The following is a 9,783-nucleotide window of genomic DNA, read 5'->3' as shown; positions in this document are numbered from 1 at the left end:
TAAAATCATTGCAAACCATCATTACTTCATGTTCATTTGATTCTTTAATGCTTTTACTTTTTTTAATCCTAATAGCTTAATCTTTTTTTTTTTTTTTTTTTTTTTTGTTTTGTTATAAAACTTCTCACCATAATCCTAACCTGTAAGCTACTCGTTCTTCTTTATTACGTTCCAATCTCATCCTGTCACTGTCTTTTTTTATTTATTTTCAACGTTCTGTATGGTGTAGTTCCTCCAAGAACCTCCTTTCTTTCTTTCCCCTTGGAAGGTGAGCTCCATAATTCTTGGCTTTTTTTTTTTTTTCTTTTCTTTTCTTCCTTAATTTTATCTGCTTATCTGCTTATCTGCATGTCCATTGGAGAAGAAGAGGAGGGAGATTCAGAGTTTCAAGCACTGTCCACCTCTTCGCTCTTGTATTGTTTTTCCCTCGAAGTTTCTTTTTTTTTCTTTTTTTATCCCACGCTGTCACAAACGTCGCAGCTTCTGAAACTCCATCTTGCATTCCCATTGGCTGGAGCCAAAATTTTCACGCGCCATGTTCCAAACGCGCCATCATCTGGTCCATGCACAGCGATCACGATAAGCATTTTTATGGATATTTGGTGTCATCATTATCCAAATCCTCCATAGCTCTTTTTTTTTTTTTTTTTTTTTTTTTTTTTTAGTTGCTATGCACACACCTCTTTTTATTTATGCTAAAACGCCAAATGATCGAAACGCACTTAATCTTTTTTTTTAATTTTGATGCTCAGATGAGGATAGGGGAAGAAGGAAGAGGCTGGGGTCACACGTCCGTCTTTTTTTTTTTTTTGGCCCTTTGGCGCCATGTAGCAGAGAAAATAAAAAGTGTCGTGTGCAGGGGTACCCGATCTTTTTGTATGTACTTTGTCCATCTATTTTCCGGCAGTAAAGCAACGTTCATCTGTTATTATGCAAATAAGCATATATGCAGATACGCAAATGCAATATGCAATTAACCCAGCATTTTGGAAAAGCCTCCATTAAACCTTATTACTTCATCACTTCTTCTAAACGATGGGCCCTGACCATTTTCTCGTTGATTGAATAATACTCTTTTTTTTTTTTTTTTTTTTTTTTTTTTCCTTTCTTTTCCTTTTAGCCTTTTTTTTTTTTAAAAAAAAAAAAAAAAATTGGTTTGCATACATTTTTTGTTCGCGTTGTCTCTTTTTTTTTTTTTTTTTTTTTTTTTTTGAAAGCCCCTTTTCATCGTCATCATCTTCATCTTTCTACGTCTCTCCTGTGCTTCTCTTCTTCTTCTTCTTCCTCCATATTTCCCTATCTCAACCCCCCGCCCTCCACAAACTCCAACTCCAATTCCAATTCTTCTTTCCCTTCCTCTCCTTTGTATGCCCTTCTTCTTCCCCCCAACCCCTACTTTCCACTAACACCAACACCAATACCAACACTAACACTAACACTAACACTGACACTGACACTGACACTGACACTGACACTGACACAGAAGAAAGATCTAATCTTTGTTCATACTAAAATCGATTAGAAAAAGAAAAAAAAAACGAAACAATCAGGACAATACGGAACATTTTCATCTGATTCTCTTTTATTTTTATTTTTATTTTTTGTTTCATCTTTTCTTGTCACCTTTTGGACATTTGCAACAGCAGTCTTACATTTATCCAAACCATCATTAAACTCTTGGACGGTTAAAGAAGATTCAAGCCAATATCTGATCAAACAATCAATCAATCAATCAATCAATCAAGTCATTAGAACGTTGGAAAGGAAAAAAAGGGGGGCCGATTGTTTTTTTTTATTTTATTTTTTTTTTCTTTTGCAGCGCAGCTTTTATATTTTTAGACTGGAGCCGGATTTCTTTTTTTTTTTTTTTTTTTTTTTTTTTTTTTATTTATTTATTTTTTATTTACATTTTCATAATCAGGACAAGAAAGATTGTTATATTCAATGTCCAATCTCAAAGATAAAAACAACAACAACAACAATAACAACGATATTATGAATAACGATAACGCCTTGAATTTTGTTGGCACTACTCAAGGTCACACAACCGCAGCAGATGCAGGGTTCATCAGTGATCACGATTATGATACTTTATTAAAGCCTATTTCATCATCATCGCCACCCGAGACTGGACCTGAGCCTGTGCCTGGAACCGCATCTACATCCTCCATGTTAACACCCATTGACACCATTAGGATCCCAACCGATCTTTCACAGGATCAAAGTCCCTTCACAACCAATCCTTACGACCATGATCATAACATCAACATCATTGACCATGTATTGGATAGCGTCAACGCAAGAGCTCGTGCAGGCTCTGCAACGGTCACAGATAGCTCCTCTGCCTCTGCTTCTACAGTCGTACCAATGGTTGGCCTAGGCTATGGAAATGAAGGGCTCTATAGAAAGTTAACCATTCCAGGGACAACAACAGCATTGGGTGGCAGTGGTAGTAATCCTAATTATACGGGCACTGACGCAATTGTTGGTGCTGGTGGTGGCGGCAGTGTTAGTGTCGGTGGTGGTAGTGGTAGTGTTGTCGGAGCAGGTTATGGAGGTTATGAAAACTATGAAAACTATGGAAACTATAGAACTGCATCAGCAGCAGGAGCAGCGGCAGCGGCAGCAGCGGCAGCAGTAGGCGCTGGTACCAGTATAGGAGGCGTCCCTGGAGTGTCTGAGCTCAAGTTAAAAAGATTTTTAGAACATAATCAACGACTGCGAGAACAACTTGAAATGCATCGTGTGCCTGTCTCTGAAGCAAGTCGAAGGTAAACCCCAAGCTCTTTTTTTTTTTTTTTTTTTTTTTCTTTTCTGACAAGCATAACAAAACTTTAAAAACCCAAAAAAACTAATGGACGCTTTCTTTTTTTTTTTTTTTTTATATGTTTTCTTGGAATAATCTTCCCCCTATTTTTTGAACTGGGAACCCCTTTTTTAGTCTGATCCAATATGCGACAAACACACAAGACCCACTCTTACCCATCATCTGGGGAGTTGTTGGACCTGATCCCTTTGCAAAACAATCATCCAAATGTTGCACCATTATTTAACCTTAAATGTATCTTACTTGATATATATATCTATATTTCCTTCCCTTTTTTTTTTTTTTTTTTTTTTTTTTTTTTTTACTCCTCTCCACCACCCTTCTCCCGCATCCCCCTCCTCACCTCTTCCCTCCTTTCCTTTCTATCATTCCTAATCCTCCAGTACAATTTACCCTCGTGCATCATAATAAAAAAGTAAATAAATAAAAATAATATAGTAAAACTGAATATGATCCTTTAATGTTGACGCGTATCATCATGTCGCAATTCCAAAGCACCAAAAAAAAAAAAAAAAAAAAAAAAAAAAAAACCAACACTTATTTACGAATGATGCTGCGGACCAAACTCATCTCAACATGTGAACTAATTTGATATTCATTGATGGATTGAACGGTTCTCTTTCTCTCTCCCCTCATCTATCTTTCCCCCCCTTCTTCCTTGCTTTCTTCATCACATAAATAAACAATTCAAACCCTTTTTTTTATTTTGTATTTTATATTTTATATTTTTTTTATTTTTTTGTGGTTTAGCAAACTATGTGCACAATACCACAATACGACTATCAAGTCCATGCAAAGAGAGGAAAGAAAGAAAAATGGTATTTTATTTACTATATTTTATTGCTTTTTTTTTTTTTTATTTATTTATTTAATTTATTTATTTATTTTTTTTTATTTTTAAATTATTTTTACTTTTGTTTTGTTAACGAAACACAAACTTGGTCTGACATTAGTAAAAGAAAAAAAGAAACAAAAGGATAGCATTAAATGGAGATGAGGGAAATTGCGTGTTGTCTGGGGTAAATGAATGTGTAAATGTGGATGTAGCGTGGGTGAATATGTGTATGTGTAAAAATGTGTGTTTAATGCGAGATCAAGGACCAAGACAGACAAAAAAAAAATTTGAATAGAACAAAAATGAAAAATAAGAGTGGTCTATGCCACCTTGGGCGGTGATAATGTCACGATCAAATCGCCTACATCCTTAACATCAATTTGCTCAGTGGCCCGGTGAAGTTCACCCATTGCATTTGTCATCTACATTAACAAAACAAGAGGAAATAAGCAACAGAAATGGAGAAACATGGATAAAGAAAATTGCATTAGTGTCGTGTAACAAGAGACAGAATTGACCAATTTTTTTTTAAAAAAAATAAAATAAAATAAAAAGAACTGAAAGATTGAAGAAGGCACTGCAAAGCTAAAAGGAAAAGAGTATGTTAATGGTACACAAAAGAAAATAACTTACCCATCCCAAAGTTTTGGAATCAATTGCCTTTTCTGCAAGGACTTCTCGCACTGACGGTGCCTTGATCGAATTTACTGCGGAAGAAGCGGATGATTTGAGAACACCATCCAATTGCTCATTCGGAAGATCACCTCCGGCCTTGACGACAGATGTCATGTTGTAAAGTTTCTTGATAGTCTGTTCGGGTAACTTGACTGCGTTAAGTGCAGCGATGTATTCGTTCGATCGATGTTGAGCTTCCTGTTGCTGCAATCGTTCCAATTGCAATGTTGACGGGATATCGATCAGGTTTCTATGAGATATTAATGTATATATTTACACACACACACATACACGCACAATTATAAAAGAAGTGATGACAATTGATGATTGATAGTAATGATAAAAAGGAGAATGATGTGCATGTGCATATGAGGAAGAGAAATGAGAGAATAAAAAAAAAAAAGAAGAAAGAAAAAGAGAGAAATAGTAATAAAAAAAAAAGATTGGTTATTATATACGAAAAAAAGAGAGAGAGAGATGGAAGGTTAGCAAGAGTATTGAATACAAGTTATAATATTTAGTAAAGGAAAGAACGGACAAGCCCATTGGACGGATATGTGTAATGAATGGAGGATTCCTCTTTTTGGTTGCGATAATGGTTTTTGGTAGATGGACAGATGAGGCCCTGAAAGAAAGAACAATAAACGAAAGGAAAAAATAAAAAATAGCCTCCCTTCCTCCCTTCACTCAGTCTATCAATTATCATGCTTCTATCCATGACAAATAGAAAATAGGAATTTAAGAGCATATAGTACTTTGTTCTATCTCTATCTCCTCAATGTCTCCAGAATATTTGCTGTATCTGGAAAGAATAAATGAATGAATGGATGAATGAATGAATGACAGGGAGTCTGCCGATCGACATCCCTTCCTCTTCCCAAAAAAAATAAAAAATAAAAAAAATAGGTTGAAAGTTGAAAATTCAAAGTTGAAAGCTGAGGAAGGGGAAAAAGGATGTGCAGCGTCTATGTTGCGGTAGCGGAAGGGACAATGACTAGGAAAAATGATGAACGGACCAATGACGAGCCAAGGATCCTGAACCCTTTGTCTTCCTGCCTCTCTCTCTCCCTTGATTTGCCTTGTCTTGCCATAGTCACCCCATTCACTTTTTTTTATTTTTTGCGCCGCAACACTTCTTGCTTATCCTCTTCGCATTGAAAGACAATGCAAAAACAAGCACCCCTACCTTCCTTTGTACCCCGACCATACATAGACATAGACAAATACATAGAAATAGCATAGAAATAGACATTGACATCGACATAAATCCAACCTCGAATAAAAAAAAAAACACCTTTGCACGTCAAGCCCACGGACCATGTCGCAAGGGCCACTCTCCTCTTTTATTATCTCATTCTCCTTGGAATACACACAAGTGAAGAATGATGAATAAAAATAAAAAAATGTGTTGTATCAAATAGAAATATTACACAACGAATGTTGTTCTCATCACATACAACGCCAATTTGCATCTCTTTTTGTGTAGCAATTAGCAAAAACTATTCAGCCATAAACATCTCTCTCTTTTTTTTTCTGGTCCTCAAGAGTTTTGTTTGCTCACAACAATCATCATGATAAATATATTTATAAAAAAAGTTGAAGCAATTGGTAACTGATATCCCAAACATGGTGGCGCGCCAGCCAGTCGGTAAACAACCCAGCCCACTATCAAGGACAAATCAGTCTATCAATTCGTTTCTTTTTTTTTTTTTTTTTTTTTTTTTTTTTCCCGACGCCATTGTAAACATCGGTGACATTGTAGTGACAAATAAAGAACAAAAAAGAACAACCCAGGACATCATACATCCCATTAACCATCTCGAATATTGCAATAACCAACAAGAGTCCTTCCTCGGAGACTTTTTCCTTTCATAGCAGTGAAGGTATAGTTTGTGATGGGCCCCAAAGGAAAAAAAAAAAAATAATAAAAAAATAAACATAAATGTCAAACATTAAATTAGACTCTTACCCTGCTGTACGCTCAACAATCCTTTGCAAGGAATCGAATTCACGGGCTTGGTTCTGTTCGATAGATCCATGAATAATCCTATTTTCACTACATATTTGAAGTTGGGGGTTTTTTTTGCATTTGATTAGTCTATTTGTCCCTTGTTTTAATTATGATCGTTTTGTTGGACAAATCAAGCCAATGGGTCCACATGTGGCTAACTATTGATGGGCCACTATCAAATGAGCTTGGCGTAAAAAGCAAACAGAGCAGACGTCCCCCACACCATTCACACCATTTAGTCAACAATCGTTCAATCGTTCAATCGTTCAATCGTTCAATCGTTCAATCGTGCAAGTGCCTTATTCAAAGTGAAACCATAAACAGTCATAATAGCGCGCAAAAGGGGGTAAGGCTGTTGTGCAAAACAGTCCTTGACTGAATGCGCGCACCATCCCTCTTCGTACATAATGGCGTTACATCCATTACATCGTCTTGTTGTGTTGTGAAGAGAAAAGCAGATTCCGTCATCACAATGTAAGCAGACAATGTCCTGTCAACTACTTTTTTCCCGCCAAATATTCTACTATCATTGGTTCAAAAGTTAAAAACATGGTAGGACACAACAGATCCTGCGTAACGGACAAAAAAAAATTGCCTGTCAATCGGACAGTTACTCCTCAACCACATCTTATCATCAATCTCTCTCTTTTTTTTTTTTTTTTTGTTGACGTGCAAAAAAAAAAAAAAAAAAAAAAAGTTAAAGGAGCATAACAATTACCAAATCTTTCAAAGTCGCCTGTTGGACGTGGGTTACCCAGCACATTTTATCTTTGCCAACCTTGCATGTGCAACACAAATTTTAGATTCTGTTTGCTGAGCCAATGTACAACGAACTGAAAGCAGGAACTGAAAATTGATAATAATAATGAGACCCTCTTTGTTTGGACTACATTGTGTTGCTTAGCAGTCCGTACCCCTGCACTTTTCAATCCTTCCAATGCTCTCATGTTTTTCTATCCTTTATCTTGGTGATCGCATTCTTTTGTAACATGGCCCATACACTTGATAGTGAAATACGTGTAGTTGAAATGGTTTTTTTTTTTTTTTTTTTTTCACGGCAACAGTAATCCTCCCATGCTACGTGTCACATTTTAATCTCATTGTCTTTTTTAGTACTTACGGATATAACTCATTGGCGCGCAATATAGGAACGCGCTCGTCCTACAATGATGGTGTAGTGAGAATTAATGGATTAGTACAAACATCATGAATATGGTTCACTTTGAGTACTCTTCCCTTTATTGCATTAATTATGCGCAAGAAGTATTAATCGGAGTTTAGACAGAGGTAAAAAAGGGCAAAATGCAGAATGAGAGGAGATTGACAATCCTCTTCCGAAAAAAGGAGAACAACATATCCATGATTTGACTTTCTCGAACACAGAAATTTGGCAAAGTCAATTTTAATGAACATTCGAGTCAAAAATATCTAGAGCTTCCCCTTCCTCTCCCTCCTTCTACATTCCATTATTGTCCAGTATCTAGAACACAGCTCTCATTCTCTCCTCCATATAAATATTGATCCCAATGCAATTATCATGCAAAAAGTAAAAAAAATTCAAGTACAAAAGAGGGGAGGGGAGAGGAGTGAGAAGATCTGACATATAACGAACACTATGGCCCAAAAAATGTTTTGTGTCGTGAAGATTTCTAAGCAATGCATAAAGAACAGAATAGACATTGATGCATTTGGAATATTAACAAATCGGGGCTTCCTGTAGCAATGTTACTGCATCCAATTCTGTTCCCAAATACGCTCTTCCCAAATACGCTCTTCCCGCTTTCCTTGCTCCCCTGCAATGTCTGCTCCTCATTTTACCAGCATTTGCTTTCGCTCTCCGATGCGACGAAAAAAATGGGAGAAAAGGAGGCGTACCACTCCAACATTCACGATTCACGACTCAGACCACACTTAGGCAATAAATAAAAAAAAAGAATGCCGCAATGATCATGGTCAAAGCGAAATCGCGAGAAAAAAAAAAAAAAAAAAAACATGTGCTTTTCAGCCTTGGATATGCACCATTCGCTGATATTCATGAACTAGATCAGATAGAAGAGGATATTGACTGAAAGTTCTTGTTCACTCACACTCACACTCACACACTCACACCCACATTCACATTCACACTCATAGAGTACAGAACCAATTGGATCAATTGCCGTTGGATAGTTGCTGCTGTTGTTTTTTTTTATATACAATTGACTGGAGAGAGGGGGTAAAAAAAGGGTTGTCTATTTGTATCGGCAAGCCAAATCAGAAAAAAAAAAAAGCTTGTTTTATATGCTATAGTTGTTGTTATTGTTGTTACTGTTGTTGCTGGCATGGTTTGTCAAGTGTCTGCTGCTTCGATACATGCTTCAATGTGACGGAACGATGTCGAAGTTTGTACAAGCATGTGACTAAGTTCCTCTTTTTTACTTTGTTTATCACGTAGTGGAGTGAAAGTGTGATGATCGATGATTAAGATGGTGATTGCAATGCATTAAATAGCAATGGAGTAATGAAGTATACAAATCCAAGTTGGACCAAGTGATGAATGGACTGTGTGTGTGAATGGTGTGATGTGATGTATGTGCGCTAATGTAATCTATGTGCATAGACCACCACCAATGTCTGATTACTTTTTTTTTTTTTTTTTTTTTTTTTTTTTGAGACTATAATATATTACCTCGTCATAATCAGACTGTTTGCTTCCACAGCAGCCCATGGTCAGTTAAAATTGCTGTATCAAATGAAATATGGATATGAAAGTGAATGTGGATATGGATATATAAGCAAAGGGAAATGAATGAATGTAGGAGAGTGTTGATGTGTCAATGGATGAATGGTTAGGGTGAATGAGATCTTGATTAAAATAAAATGCACAGACGTGAGTGTGGAAAAGGCAAAAAAAAAAAAAAAAAAGCTTTTTTGACAATGTAAAAAAGAAACGGAAGAAGGAGTTGAAGAGGGGGAAAGAGAAAGAGTGAATGATGAAAGTAGGAATAAAAATAAAAAAAAAAAAAAAAAAAGTTATTTATTAGTTACTATGTCATTAACTTGCCAACCTCTTTTATATAAAAATACATATCCTTTTATTTTTATTTATGCTCACCTGGATCTTTGTGGTTGCCATGCCATTAAAAGATTTCAATCCTATTCTTCAGGACAACTAAAGTGACGAAAAGGAGCATAACCTTACATTTGACAACACCATTTCCAATTTCTGTAAATGTCGCATGGCATGGCCCAATCAAGCACACAGATGGACTCATCCTTCATTGCCACCATTCCTTGCTCTATCCTTGATCCTCCCATATATTCCCACAGTCCTATCCCAATGGGACATTTTCACTATCATTCTTCCGGGCATTCCACGGTTACAGAACATGTTCTAGAAATGAAGCTTTTTTTTTTTAAAAAAAAAAAGTCTAAATTCAACAACTCTTCTGCATG

General features: G+C 36.2%; 2 protein-coding genes across 2 annotated transcripts; one reads left to right on the top strand and one right to left on the bottom strand.

Annotated features, from left to right (window-relative positions):
* Window positions 1-2,367: 2,367 nt before the first annotated feature.
* Window positions 2,368-3,053, top strand: BCR41DRAFT_298066 (GGL domain-domain-containing protein; the record flags this gene model as incomplete). The annotated part of the gene is made up of 2 exons (XM_022020477.1): window positions 2,368-2,771; window positions 2,942-3,053. 2 exons carry the CDS (start codon window positions 2,368-2,370, stop codon window positions 3,051-3,053), a joined length of 516 nt encoding a protein of 171 aa, XP_021886492.1.
* Window positions 3,054-3,731: 678 nt separating this feature from the next.
* On the bottom strand, window positions 3,732-9,244 carry BCR41DRAFT_344128 (hypothetical protein). The gene is made up of 5 exons (XM_022022435.1): window positions 9,017-9,244; window positions 7,469-7,509; window positions 6,307-6,393; window positions 4,296-4,587; window positions 3,732-4,084 (listed from the first exon to the last, which is right to left on the bottom strand). The coding sequence occupies exons 1-5, from the start codon at window positions 9,053-9,055 to the stop codon at window positions 3,983-3,985; spliced, it is 561 nt and encodes a 186-aa protein (XP_021886491.1). The 5' UTR covers window positions 9,056-9,244; the 3' UTR covers window positions 3,732-3,982.
* Window positions 9,245-9,783: the final 539 nt, after the last annotated feature.

This window comes from Lobosporangium transversale (assembly GCF_002105155.1).
Source record: "Lobosporangium transversale strain NRRL 3116 chromosome Unknown BCR41scaffold_1, whole genome shotgun sequence".
Classification (NCBI taxonomy): domain Eukaryota; kingdom Fungi; phylum Mortierellomycota; class Mortierellomycetes; order Mortierellales; family Mortierellaceae; genus Lobosporangium; species Lobosporangium transversale.
Note: the sequence above shows the minus strand (reverse complement) of the source record. Positions and strands in the feature narration are given on the sequence as shown.